Source organism: Rhopilema esculentum, chromosome 3 (assembly GCF_057945365.1).
Source record: "Rhopilema esculentum isolate cy_ngs chromosome 3, ASM5794536v1, whole genome shotgun sequence".
Taxonomy (NCBI): domain Eukaryota; kingdom Metazoa; phylum Cnidaria; class Scyphozoa; order Rhizostomeae; family Rhizostomatidae; genus Rhopilema; species Rhopilema esculentum.
Genome location: NC_142817.1, coordinates 9,091,737 through 9,106,477, shown reverse-complemented (window position 1 = coordinate 9,106,477; position 14,741 = coordinate 9,091,737). Strand labels below are relative to the sequence as shown.

The 14,741-nt window shown below is 35.8% G+C and overlaps 2 protein-coding genes across 2 annotated transcripts; one reads left to right on the top strand and one right to left on the bottom strand.

The window, feature by feature from the left end:
- Positions 1–239: 239 nt before the first annotated feature.
- On the bottom strand, positions 240–3,817 carry LOC135692520 (solute carrier family 35 member E3). Its single transcript, XM_065210675.2, has 6 exons — positions 3,080–3,817; positions 2,384–2,494; positions 2,147–2,206; positions 1,548–1,646; positions 1,291–1,373; positions 240–605 (listed from the first exon to the last, which is right to left on the bottom strand). The coding sequence occupies exons 1-6, from the start codon at positions 3,470–3,472 to the stop codon at positions 422–424; spliced, it is 930 nt and encodes a 309-aa protein (XP_065066747.2). The 5' UTR covers positions 3,473–3,817; the 3' UTR covers positions 240–421.
- Positions 3,818–3,974: 157 nt separating this feature from the next.
- Positions 3,975–13,673, top strand: LOC135692507 (uncharacterized). Its single transcript, XM_065210660.2, has 5 exons — positions 3,975–4,525; positions 5,880–5,992; positions 6,489–7,062; positions 9,128–10,350; positions 10,890–13,673. The coding sequence occupies exons 1-5, from the start codon at positions 4,513–4,515 to the stop codon at positions 13,233–13,235; spliced, it is 4,269 nt and encodes a 1,422-aa protein (XP_065066732.2). The 5' UTR covers positions 3,975–4,512; the 3' UTR covers positions 13,236–13,673.
- The last annotated feature ends 1,068 nt before the right edge of the window (positions 13,674–14,741 follow it).

The following is a 14,741-nucleotide window of genomic DNA, read 5'->3' as shown; positions in this document are numbered from 1 at the left end:
ACACATTGAAAAATATACATTAAAGAAGACCTTATTGTTAGAGCTCAACATTAGGCTGAAAATGGAGCGTTTTTTTTACATAGCAACTTAGTCCTTGTTTCAATGAGAACGGGAAGAACTTCATCTCTTATTCTCATATCCTTTTATTCAGGACAAAAGACTTTTCCGATTTTTCCAGTTTATCCTACCCCATTCATTAAAGCATCATTATACAAAAAGACAAATATAAACTACCAGAATGGTTATCAAACTAATCAATATTAAAATCTATTTCATATTGATATTTATTAAAATAAATAGACTTGATTATGATAAAATAATTTAGACCAAAGGTGACTTCGAAGCTGAAGCTTCCTCAGAAGCAACTTCAAAACTTTCTTACTATTATTGCCTATAATTTGTTTTCTAACTGTCTTTAGAGCTATATTTTGTTAATTATTCTTTTGGGTGTCTTCTGCTCTTCCAGCTTTAGATATGTGTAGAGAGTAATGCCAAAGAAAGTGCTGCACACACCAAGAAACTGATGAGGTTTCATTGAATCGCTGAACAAAAGGTAACCTCCAATTAGAGTGATGCAAAACTTCATATGACCAACCATGTTATAGCTATTGTGAGTTAAGAAATAAAGTGTTTAACACAGATTTTACAGCAACTAGTAAATCATCAAACTTTGAACACAGGACTCGATGGTATCATCAACACAATAAAAATTCAAGTTCAAAATTTCACTGCAATAACTGAATTCTGAAAATGACAAAAACGGAGCACAGTGTGACGGGGAAGAGAAAACGTTCCCGAGTTTGACAGACTAGAATTAGAATTATCAATTTTTAAAAACAGCAAGGTATCTTGGTTAACTGCAAGCTAACAAGAGCACAATAAACCCAATACATTCACATGCAGTGATACTAAACAACAGAAATGCAATAAATTTAATGAATTGCTGGACACATTTTTTCTCCATGTTGCCACCAAAGCTGTAGCTATATGAAATAACAACAATTTTGGCAGGTTATTCTACAGAAAATCCTTCACGTTTACTAACACTTTGTTACTTCTTTTCCTGTTATCACACGAGCTGGCAATTTGTTCATAGAATAGCAAAGAGCAGTAACTGGGTTCCAGCCCACTTATATTATGCTGATCAGTCCACAGTCAGTCAAATAAACAATGTAAGCAACAAGCTACCATTAACAAACACAGACCGAATGAAAGAATACAAAAAGTTTGTTAACTACTTCATTGCTTCTCAAGAACAAAGATATTACTCATAGATAAATCAAAGGATACGTGACTGGTGAGGTGTTGCCAATGATCCAAAATATTGTCAAGTTAACTGAGAATGCAATAACACCAGAGAGAAATACCAATCCCTAAAAAAAAAGATTGTCCAAACAAATGATATTCAACTGATATTGTTTTTAATTAAAACAGTTATGGTGAGCGTATTTGTATCAAGCTTTTTAGGGTGGATAAAAAGTAATCAGCTGTCCATTTCAAAGTCTGTACAAAATTGATTGTTAACAGAATTAGCATTTGTAACATACCACAACTTCTGCTGGCCAGTGACTTAAAACACCACCTTTTCCAGTGACTGGTTCAAAAAATGGTATCATAACAAGCAGGATGACAGCAGAAAGAGGAGCCTGAAAACAAGACAGATGAAGTTTCATTGTGCACACAAGACAATGCAAACAAGTTTTGTACTCATTACATCTCCCTTTTGCAGTAAGAGTTTTCTGAAATTACCAAATGCATTTTAAAATTGTCTATCATGTAGTATCAAAAATGCAGAAGTTGAATCAAAAATAAGTCTGGTTACATATTTTTCTCAAATTTTTCAGTCAGGGGCACTGTGAAAGTTTAATTTTTTGGGGTTGAAATAAGAAATTCTAACAAACAGGCAAAATTTCAAAATCTTTTAGAAAACAATGATGTTCCAGGGCACAATGATACAATTTTGTCTCAGTTGGGTACAATGATGGTCATAATCATAAGGCAATTTTGAGACAAAATTATATCCTTTAATCAGATGTGTAACCAATGGAGAAATAAACCTGGCATAATAGTAACATATTTATTGTTTTTCAACATGTAAGGTTTTCATCAAACTATGATATGGAAAAATTAATGTTAATTCAATTACTTGGTAGTTTAATAATTGCATAGAATTCACTCCAAATTCCTGTTGCTTGGTACCAACCCACTGAAAGAAAGATATGAACAAACTATTAGATTCACTATAAGGCTGGAATTTCAACATTGCAAAAGAAAAATGAAAGGCTTGTTATTAATTTTACATAAATTATTCCTGACAATTTTCAACTGATGCTCATTGCTGTTTTAAATTATATTATCAAATCACTGTTAATTAGCAGCTTACCACTTGGTACAAGGAAGTGACCAGAACACCAGTTCCTGCAAATACTGTTCCAATTAGGTTGAACTTGACATCATAATAAGAATTCAAGAATACACCTAATGTGATTGGTATCTGAAACATATTAAGAAGATAGTTATATCTAAAATCAAAAAATGTATTTTAACATAATTAGCTGATGAACGCAGCTATAAATAGCTATAAATAAGCATAGTTATACAAAATTTAACAGTGAAAATGACAAGACATTTACTATTATCATGTTTTGACTCATAGTATCATTGATTGACACTTTAAGTTAAGCCTTGCTCAGTCATGCTGTGAACACATTTTTTTACTACTCTTACGCTGAATACGTAATGTGGCCTAGTAATATATCCTGATTGTATAAGTTGTTTTGTTATGTTCGTTCAACCGTAGTTTATCTTTCAAGATACTCTCTGTGGAATTCTAATAGAAAAAAACATCACAATTATATTTTTTACGATTTTCTTGTACCAAATCAGGAAGTAACGTGAGAAATAACTCAAATTCAAAAACCAACATTAAATTCTACATAAGCATGATATGAGAAATTCTAAATGGGGCTTGAGATCTCCCATATCAAAAATATATCAATTTTGGATTTTGGTTCACTTTGGTCTGACATGAGTCTGGCATGTGCAATATTTAAAAAGATAAACTAAAATTGATACTTACCAGAGTCAACTTAATATTTGTTGAATAACTTCTTCCATAAAACAGTGTGTGAATAAATATTATGCACGGTGTAGTCAATGTTTTTATGAGTTGGTATGTGCCAACAGTGTTATACTGAAGGCTCAAGTTTGTCAGCACAACAAACCCACAGAACGATAAGGATAATGGGATCATGCTTTTTATTGGCAAACTTTTCGGATGAAATACATTAAAGAATGAGCAGATCTGAAGCCCAATGGTTGTCACGATGAAGTGGAGGCAGGTCAGTGTCATGTTTGGGAATCCATAGTGGACATAAATCCATTTGTTGACAAAAACTATGCATATTGATGACAGCAAGTTACAGGCCAGTCCAGAGAATAGAACAAGCGGGTGCAATGGTTTATTCCCCATTGTTTATTGCTAAAGTTATTGCTTATTGCTATTTGGTTGCAATAAATTGAATCCGAATGAGTTTAACTCCCAAGCCTCAATAAATAATGTATTTACAGCCAAATACTCCGAATTATCTAACCAAAATAAATTTACGATACAAAGGCCCTTCTTTTGAAATATATAACCGCAGCCTTTCTATCGCTGAAATTGCCAGACCTCAACCAGATGCCATCCACTTTACGATAGAAGGAAGTTATTCTATTCTTCTTGTCTCTGGGATAAACTTTTCTTCTTTTCCGCCTGATAAGTATAGGGAATTGACAGCGTGGCAGATTATTCATTCGCCATTTGTTCTTCGGACGTATACACAAGGAGCATCGATGCGATTAAGGTGGCAGAAAATTTACAGACAGGTCATATTCATGAGAATGTTTTGACTACAAATCAAAAATTATCTGTAAAAACCAGATTATTTGAATCCACATTTGCTGGATTCGTGAAATGCAGATCACACATTCCAGATTTCGATTACCGATTATTGTCAAAGATATCACCCAATATTTTTCAAGGCTTGTTGTTTTGAAATTTTTGATAATTTGTTAATGTTGTTCTTTTGCAACATTGATGTATTTATTTTTCTGCATCTAAAACAATAAATTACTGATAAGAACGGCTCTGTTTTATAAGCTGCACATTGTTTTAAACTTTTAGCATATCGAGCCTCAAGGTTCTTAAAAGGCGAGTCCTTATTTTCTTTAAAAAAGTGCAACCAGAACAATTTCTGGTGGCAAAAACCTTTTAATGGCTTGGAAAAGTAAACATTTGAAGACGTGTAAAAGTGTTTCATGTGGCACTCTTTAGAGTATGAAACGTCAAAATAAAGATCGAAATTCTTAAGTCCTGTGGCATGATGATAACTCGAATCCCTGCGCGTTTTGCAAGAATTTAAGCAATATGACATCAAATTCATTTCACAACGTAAAATTGACCGTCAACGTAACACAGTGGAGGAGAAGAATTTTCTCGAGAGACAGGAATTGGTTAAGTAGCAAGGGAAAATGGAAAAATCTGGTATGCTTTTTCAAAAAAATTAAAAAAATATGCTTGGCATTTTGAGCATTTATGTGATATCAAATCTTGAGGTTTGAAAAGCGCAAAGTTTTGTATTGTACCCTTCCATGCCATTTCTGTAAATAAGACAGATAACTTGGGTCAAATGTTTCCAACTCAAGATGGCACACAATTACAACCAAAATGCTTTGAATAAAACGTAAGTTATTGCTGCCAAAAAGAAATAAAATCATGCTAAATTTCTATTCCAGTATCATACATTGATCTATAGCTTCGTAAAGTTTCGTAAAATCTTCATAAAAGCATTGCATATATAAACAACAGTTGTAAGTAAGAAAAATGAAAGAGGGGATCCGAGCTGTATCAAAAATTGTAGTATTAAATAGGCAAGCGACACTGATTGGTCAACCTCAATGGGCATGTGCTCGTGTTTCTGATTGGCCTATTTCGATCCACAACTGTTCGGTCTATGTTCTGACGTTTTAAACTGTGAAGAGTGTCCGACGAAAAGCTTTAGTTTGCTAAATGTTTGCTTTTTTCAAAGCCATTTTCAAGTTTTGTACCACCAAAAGATTGTTTTATAGAAGTCTTATATAAAAACACAATTGACTAAGAAAAAAGGCTTTGGTTGCCACTTTTACACGATTTGATAAATATGCCAGTGAACGGAAACGAGCATGAAAAAGAGCAGCGAAAACAGGGCCGGCGAAACGTATTTGAAAGTGGAGAAGCCAAAATATCAAAGTCTTGAAAAGGCTTAGGAAAGGCCACCACCATGGTTGGTGGCAAGAAAAATTTCAGAATTATGGTGTCTTAGGGATGGCCAGAAACTGTATCTAAAATGAATATTGACTAAAGGTGTCACATAATCGCATCTATTGTGGTGTTGACTTAAAATAGAAAAATTTTGCAAAGTTTTAGAATAACCACTACCATATGGCTCGTAATGAAACCCTTTTTTGATTTTGAAAGTACCCTAAATAAGATGGGGTAACCTAAATAACATTAACGTTGAAATATCAACAGAAGGACTATAAACTAAAAATAAAAAGTTAAGCAATTTTGTGCAGTTACGATATAACTTTGTCAAATCTGATCTTAACTTTTTCGGAAATTAAGTGTTTTAACAAAAATTTGAAAAACCTTCAAACTGGGCTTGACAAAATGAGTTTGAATAGAATTTATAATTTCATCGATATTTCCTCTTTCTTAGTAGGAATAGATTATCCATTTTTCTTTAGCTCTGCAGAAAATTGGGGGGTTTCTTCAGTAGAATCTCATATACAAATGAAGGGAAAAATTGCCAGCTAATAAAGTGAGTGAATCTAGGTATTTTCATATTTTTCTTTTCCAGAGACCAAAAGGACTGCCTTGGAGTTTTTCAAAGATTTGCTGCAATCAATTTTGGTGGCTGTTCGTCTCAACACACTTTTGGGAAACAGTCTTGCAACAGATGAAACATTACAGGTGAGTATCTTGCCTCGGTTTTTTTCAAATTCTACTGCTTTTAATTTTTGAATCAATAGGTTTTAGTGTTTTTGATGAATTTATCGGCTTCCCTTTATTTCTTGTTAAAATATTAAAATTCTATTTTTGAACGTCAGACTAGAACTGGCTGCACAAATCGACTGAATGATCAATTGACCGAATTCCACAAAAGTAACAATGAAACAATGGGAAAATGCGAATTTCGAATGTTTCTTTCTAATCGAATCAAGTATCGTAGAATAAGAACGATTTCAAATTCTGAGATATTCGTCTTAACGTTGGGTCACGAAAAGCAAAATGGCGTAGTTTCAAATCGCCTTAAAAGACTTGCTTGCAGTTGCACTTCAATAACTGCAACCTGATGAGTTGGGTAAAGGACGAGTGGAAGGATGGCCTTCCTAGCAGTGCTATTAGCAAGATTTCTGAGCTGGAAGATGAATGCGAACGTTTGACTAGGGATAAAAAATCTCTTCAGTTCCAGGTTGACAGTTTGCAAGCCTCGCTAGACAAAAGTCGAGCTGCCGAAGAAAATGCTATCAAAGAAAAAAGAGAGGCTGAGAGAGATGCAGCAAGCTTCATGTCAGAGCTTGATCAGCTGAAAATCGCACTGGAAAAAGCAACCTCCGGCGGAAAAGAGAAGGAAATCACAATCCTTAATCTTACAAATGAGGTATCAAAAGTCAAAAGAGAAAAGCAACTTGAAATAGAAAGACGGCATGAATTGGAGCGACAATGTGAACTCCTCGAGAGGGAACTCAGTGCTAAAGAGTCGGAAGTTGAGGAACTCTCAAAGCAGTTACAGGAACTGCAACATATCGATAAAGCCCAGGAAAATGCTGATGAGTTGGAGGAAAACAATGTTGAGCCAGAAACAACCGTAAAAGAACGACTTAGTGAAGAAACCTTTCTCATTGAAGATGGAAAAGATCTTGAAAGACAAGAAAGTTGGGTAATGGCTAAAGATTATGAAGAGGCAGACGTTGATTGTCTCCGAAATCAAGTCGAATTTTTGCAAGAACAGCTTTTGATGAAAGAGGAAGAAAATCAAGGTAAAATATGAGTTACTTTTTTCAAGGTACACTAGGAATGCTAAAAGCAAAAAATCAACGGTTTTTGGTGTACTGTTTTGCTTGCAGTGATAGTAGAGAGGGAGTTTAAGGGTTTCACTAATCTGTAAAAATAATTTTATTTTGGACATGTATGTCTTTTATATGCAACGCCGCTGCACAGGCGTCATGGCCTTCCAATTCTAGATATGACAAAAATATCGACTTTGGAATAAATTTTAGCATTAACTCAAGAGAAACAGAAAGAAGTCGGTTCCGGTTTTGTAATTTTAAAAATTCTAAATTTTTGAATTATTTTCTAATAAAAAAATTAAAAATTCTGTAATCCTAATTTTTTTTAAATATTTAAGGAAAAAGGCAAATAGCTCCTCTGCACTTTTCTAATTTCAAACCCCTTCTGTTCAAGACTTTTTACCATTCTTAAAAGGGATGTCTGAGAAGACCAATTCATTTTTGTTCAAACTTCTAAAAACATTTTTAGCTACTATTGTTTGAGCTTGTCTCAGATCCACAGATCAATCACAATGATTGCAAAATAAAAGGTAAATTAAAAACATTCTCCTTTAGCAAGAAAAAATTCACAATGAATGTTAATATTTTTTTCTGCATAAGCGCCTTTATTCCATTTTCTTTTTTTGTTTAGTAAAAGCTTGATTTTTGAAATTTCCATATAACCATCAAAGAGCCATTGTTTTAGTTAGGGAAACGGGTATGCAAAGCACATTCAAAACGCTTTCTCTTTTGGCTCAGAAAGTAACTCATCAAGAAACTTCACCACAACTTGTTTTCTTGTGACAAATAATTCTAGGTGCATCATTTGAGAACAGTAAGAAGTATTTTTCAGCGTTAGCAGGGCTCATAGGAGGGATGAATTTTCTTTAACGATAACATAGTTAGCAAATAAATTGAGTACCAGGATGAAAATATGATAGTTCGATTGTTAAAAACACGACGTTCCGAGCATGTATATGTTTTTTTGGATGAAGTACCACACGCAACTTACATATTTAGTGAATTTTTTTTGCTCCTAGTCAGCAGCCTATAAAAAATGGCCAAACTTTCTCTTTCTCTTTGCCTGCTATCTAGCAAGCCAAACTTAATAACATTGATAAATTTGTTGTCGTCAAATTTCAAACATATAGGTAAGTGATTTCAGACCACATCCTATAGCAAACAAAATTTGTATTTTTGGTAGCCATTATCCTGAAAGACCTTTTTAGTTGATTAAGTTCATTCCAAGTTTTGACTTGGAATTAATCATTGGTGCCCGTTACAAAACTTTTCTTTCCTTGCAACCCTTTAATAGAATATTTTTCGATCCAATTAATAGAATTCTGTTCCTACCACCGATACTCTATTAACTATGCTACCACCAAAAAGAGTTCCGCTTGATATGAGTCTTGCAAGACAAAAACAACAGCAATAAAAACATGTGACTCTGCGATCGAGCAGCATTTACACGACAAACTAGATCTCTCCAAAAATTATAATGGCCACATGTTTGTGATTATTGGTAGAGCCTTGGACGCCATTGCTTATACATTCAACTGGCAAGCAAGAGTCAATGGGCTCGAGTTTCTGAGTGGTTTATTTCGATCCATAACTGGGTATATCTATTTCCTAGCTTAGATTTTTCGATCTATGTCCTGACGTTGTATTTCCTGAAGAGTGTCGAAGGAAAAGCTTTCCTTGCTTTTTTGGAAGCCAATTTTTAATTCATTGATTAAGAATTGTTGTGGAGCGTTACGTTTCTACGAGAAATATTTTTAATGGAAACGATGGAAAACTTTTTTTTTCGAAGCAATACAATTTTAAACAAGGTTTATGATGCGTTATTAGAATGGCAGTTGTTTGGAGGGGGGTGGGGATCAATGTTTGCCCTCTCAAGCTCCTAGTATTGCTTTTATAGTGGAATTTCTTAGAAAAGTTCACTTAAAGTCCACTCTAAAATTTCCACTATGCTTCTGTTCTTTTTCAAAACTAAATATCGACAGAACTTTTAATCTTTCATAATGATCATTACAATTTCGTTACTTTCATTAAACAGGGCTTTTTGAGAAACTCGAGGAGCTGAGCATAGTTTTCGATTGCAACATGACAAAAGAGAGTGGTACAATCAGAGACATGGAAACCTCGTCCATGGACATTTTCAAGATAGATATAGCTGGAATTAATGAAGAGCCTCGCGGAATTGCACGAAAGATTTCTGCCATGCAGAGCCAAATATTTGAATTGGAGCAAGAGAATGCCGATCTTCGAGCAGTGGTCAGTGACCAGAAAACGAGTACTCTGTCAGCAGAAAGAATTTCTGAATATGCCGTGGAATCTCTTCGTGACAGTCTCGCGGAGCTTAATGGGCATCTTGCCAAGTCAGAGAAAGCACGCGAAGACATTGCTAGGCAGCTTCGCGATGAAAGAGAGATTTATATGATATCGGAGGATAAGTTGAAGAAGGAGATTAAAAGCTTGAAAGACAACATTGAAAGGTGCAAGGTACAATGGCAGGAGGAAAGAGAAGGCCTGCTTGAAGAAGAAAGACGCATGAAAAACGAATTGGAAATGTTTAAGAATGAAGACAGGGTATCTTTGAGTAACGAAGATCATCCGAAGGAAAGTGACCTTGCTAAGCAAATAAGAGGCCTCGAATTGGAGATTGAAGACTTAAATGAATCCATTAGTGCCCTACAAAACAAAAACAACAATCTCGAAAGAGAGAATAAAGACCTAGAAAACAAGAATACAGTGTTATATGCAGAAATACGCAAAGAAAAAGACCACTGCTCTGATGTTGAAGAAACGATGAAACATGACATCGATTCAATCAGATCCTGTTTTGAAGAGCAAATTGAGCAGCTGCAAAAGAGAAATAAAGAAATGGAAGGAAGACTCAAGAAAGAATTTTCAGCAAGCCAGAGTTCACAGGACCTGCAAGTGCAGGTTGAAGACCTTTACAACGAGCTGGACGAGGTAAACAAAATACTGGCTGATGAGAGGTCAAAGAGAAAGCAACTGGAAGCAGAAAGTCTTGAGTTTAAAAGAAAGGAAAGAGCATACGAGAATGCAATTGCTGCCAAGGTGGAGGCGGAAAATAAAGATGGATTTCCAAACCTTATGAAGAAGAGGTCAGAAAGATGGAATGATGACTCTATAGAGCTTCGAAAGAGGGTTGACGACCTTGAAAAGAAAAACAGAGAGCTGAGGAATGCCCTTGATAGAAGAGGTTGTTCTGTGGAGTCGATAAAACAAGGATACGAAAGCAAGTTAAGAGAGGTAAGGATAAATACATGCAAGGAAGTATTTCATCATTGGCTGATTTCATTGAAGAAAGGGGTTGTTTAAGTTTAGATCTCTTTAATAGGTTCTTAATGTAAAAACGCATGCATACACATATGTTCACAGAATCACGGTTTATCATTGAAACTTAGGCAAAACTATGTCCTGATATTATGGTATACTTTTAGCAAATTTCTAATGCTAAGAAGACTTAAAGAACTCACGGGGTCACAGAGACCCATGGGGGCTCAGCCCCTCTTGCAAGTGGCAAGAAGTGACAAAATTCTACTTTAAGTTTTGTTCCTGGAGTTATTTCAAAAACGCTTCTATGCTTTATTGCCTGAAAACTAATGCTATTGGGATTAATGTTTAATTATTTTTTAAATCACAAACGCTAAGTTTACAAAACCATTTATAAGTGTTTTGATGTAGATCTAGTTGGACGACACCGAACATGTTATATTGTTTAGAAGGGTTTAGGATGTTTTGAAGACCAAATTTCAAAGTCATTAGAATTTTTAATGCTTACGTTTTAGGAGCAACAGAGGAAGGGAGGAAGAGCACTTGCTACCCCAGAAAGATCAACTCCTAGCAATGAAGCAATATCGAGGAGCTCAAGTTGGAACACGCCTGTCAGTAGAGTTGGTTCCGTTACAGTGACTGAATCGGAATCTAGAAGTTCTGAGATATCGTTGCAAACATCAAAGAATGAGACAATAGCACAATTGAAGGCAAAAATCGTAGCAATCGAGAGTGACAAAACAATGCAAGCAAAACAAAGCCAAGCGAAGATTCAAGCTCTGGAAGACGAGATCGCAATGTTGAAGCAACATATAAAAGGCCATTCCACGAGTAAAAAGGGTGGTGCGCCAAACACTGTGGTTACACCGAGTAGGAAGATAAGTTCAAAGGAAAGCCTGGAGATTCAAACTTCAGCTGCACCGAAAGAAGAAGAAACAAATTCAAATGTCTCGAAGATAGAAAATTTGAATTCTGTTGAAGGATTAAAAGCGCTGGTCAAGGAGTTTGAATGCGAGTCTTCTGAACTTCAGGAAATCATCGATGAGTCAAAAGAAGCGATATTGGAGCTGAAGAAAGCTCTCCAAGGGAACGACGGCCTTTTCCTGGTCGACTCAGCCAACATGGAAGAGATTAAGAAGCTTGCCACCTTCTCAAAAACTGATCTTGATGAAATTGATAATGGGAATGCACAGAGATCGGGTTTGCCTTCACACGAAAGAGGCGAGGTTCCTTTTGAAAAGCAATCTTACATCCTGTCGCGGTTGTCCTTGACTGACATCGACGTCGACTCGGTTCTAAACAAACTGAGGATTGCGGTAAGTCAGCTAGAATCTCGATTGGCATCTGTGAATAACGAAAGACAGCGGGCAGAAGCGAAGATTCAAAAAATTAAGAAGGTTGGATCGAGAAAAACTGCTAGTCTGATCAATGTTTCGAAAAGTGCAGATGAGCTCACGGCAAAACCAAGCAATAAATGCATCCTCCATGGTAGTCGATCGGCAGTCATCGACATTGCACGCGAGAGAGATGCAATAATAACAGACGGTACCATCGACGATGTAGCACACGAAGAAAACTTACGACCAAGGGATGATAAGAGTTTCCAGCACGGGGTGCGCTGCAAGCTTCTGTGGCAGCAGCTGTGTGACGCAAAAGCTGCAATGTCTGGATACGAGAGAGAGATCGACAGGCAAAAGAATGTTTACGAAAAAGAACTAGCAGAGTTGCAAGAGAAGGAAGGGACAGCGAAAAGTGATGAAGTATGTTCAATGGAAGAAGAAAAAGTTCACAGAGTAGAAATTGAGAGAAAAGAGGAAGCAATAAGGGACTTGGAGATGCAATTACTGGAAGAAAGAAAGAGCTCAATTGCAATGCATGAGGAATTGGAGAACTATCGAGCCCAGCTTGATGATTCTAATGAGAAAAATTGTAAATTGGAGGCAAAACTAGAAGAAACAAGAGCATTGTTGCTTAAACATCATAAAAGCAGTGACAAGAAACTCGATAATCTGATGAATTTCATGCAAGAAGGGCTGATAGAGCAGATGAAGCAGGCAATAGATGTAGATGGGAAAAGGCTGGATTTCACTAGAGCATCCCCTTCTGAGCAACGATATCTGATGCGCTCTGGAAGTAAGCAGAGCTCGCGAAACACATCATTCCATTCGCCAGAGGAAGCAATGAACGGAGAGCATGCAGCGAAGAAGTCAAGGTCTCGCCGCAACAAGGAGATGCAGAGGGTGACTGCTTCACGTGCTTACCTCATCATGGACGAGGTCGAAGGAATCAAAGGACAAGTAAACTGGGTGCAAGAGAACATCAAAAGTTTGCTGGCTTGTATTGATCAGACACAAAGAGAAAAGATTAAACTGCAAGAAGAGTGCAAACAATTGCTGAGAAGAATCGAGGAGAAGGAGGAAGAGCTAAGAGCATTCGAGACAAGTATGGAGAAAGAGCGGCAAAGAATGAGTGATGTAGAAACGGAATATCGCTCAGAATTGGATGCATTGCGAGCAGAGCAGCTTGAAGTGTTTCAGGAATTTCGTCAAATGTGCGAAACAGTTAAGCGTAAGGATCTCGAACTGCTTAACAAATCAAAACAGATCAAGCTTCTTACTGCAGAATGGAAGGAGAAAGAGGCTAATATGAATGCACAGATCGAAAACCTAGAGAAGGAGAACAAAGCAGTTTGGACGGAGAACAACGAGCTTCGGGTGGAAGTGGAGAGGTCAAAGAGCCTCACCGAAGACTACACAAGAAAGATGAAAAACTCTGAAGATAATCTTAACAGTCTGTATAAGAAACTTTCAAATGTCGATAGAATATTTTATGAATGCAAACAAAAAGGATTATACAAGTAGATAAAATCTCATATAACATTAATTACTCTTGGCAACCACAATGGAATATATATATGTATAATTTATTGCAGTAAATACACTGGCAACATTAAAATGTGTAAGACCATCGTACTGAAAAAGTAAAACTTGTTAGAATCTGTATTTTGAAGGAATTCTCAAAATCCAACAATCAAAATAAGCAAGTGAAAGTTGTTGATTTATTGTTCAGTTATTCTAAACTTTGAATAAACTTAGAAAGGATAAATAACTTTTTGTTTAAAAGACGAACACTATTGGGCTAGGTTTTCCCCTAGGTTTGAGAAGCAAAAACGAAACTGTTGCTTTGATAAAAGCAACCAATATATCATTACTTAAATCAGAAGGAAACATTCTAATACCCAGGCCATTTCCTTCAACAGAAATCGATAAGCATTTAGTCTAGTTAAAACGTTTCTAGCATTGCTGTGTTATGGAAAAGCTCTGCATTATGTGTTATCGCGTTCACATCCTCTACTTTTTAAATAATTACAAGTTATTCAAATACATATCTCAGTTGCTAACCACAATCATTGCAGCTGCAATTTGGTCCATCCAATGGTTTCACAAGTCTCTTAAACTTTAAACTTTATTCAGCCAATTTAATTGTTTGTATTCCCAATTTATGGTCATAACGAAAGGTGGATTTTTTGCCTCGAAGAGCTGGTAAAATTATTTTCAAGAATCTTTAGAGCCGCTCGTTGAACTTCTTTTTTCCATCAACCTTCAGCAAAAATGCAAGACGAAAGAACAGTAATTCAATTCAATATTTCATTCTTGCTCTAAGATTGTAATCAGGTTGGGTGTTAACGCTTGCATAAATGCGCAAGATGGCTTTTTCATCTAAATTTCTTTGTGCTTCTTTTATGCATTAGTTAAACAAGATTGGACCAAGGACAGGTTCTTAAATATCCAGCACCATTCAGGATTTCACTTCTAGCATTTACGTTGATAATATGTAGTAACGGCCATGTTAATGGCAAAATTTAAATTTTATGCAACAGCTTTTCATATAACTTGGTTAACAGCTTTCCGGGTGCTTACAAGATGATTATTCGCATAAAAGCTTGCGTTCAAATTGAGGCTCAAATTGCTGTTCTTCTCTCCCTGTAGGCTGTTGCTTAAAGACCCATTGCTAACCGCGAGCCTTTGCGCGCTCACAATAATAAATGGCGGCTGCAATAAATTTCTACGGGTCACCTTCGCAACAAATACGGATTTACAATGCCTTGTGAACGCATAAATTTGCTTACAAAAATCTACTTAGAAAAATTATGTACAAAATTATGAAACTCTGAAGTATATGAAAAGTTTTATACTCAGAAGAGTGTCACACGAAAAAAGCTGAAGTTTTCTCAACTCAAATGTTTGCTTTTTCTTAAATTAAAAGCCATTCTTAAATTTTATATTACAAAACGATTGTTCAATTATGAAACTGTAACACTGGTTAATTTTCTCCTATCTGAAAAACCCCAACTAGAAAGTAAAAAC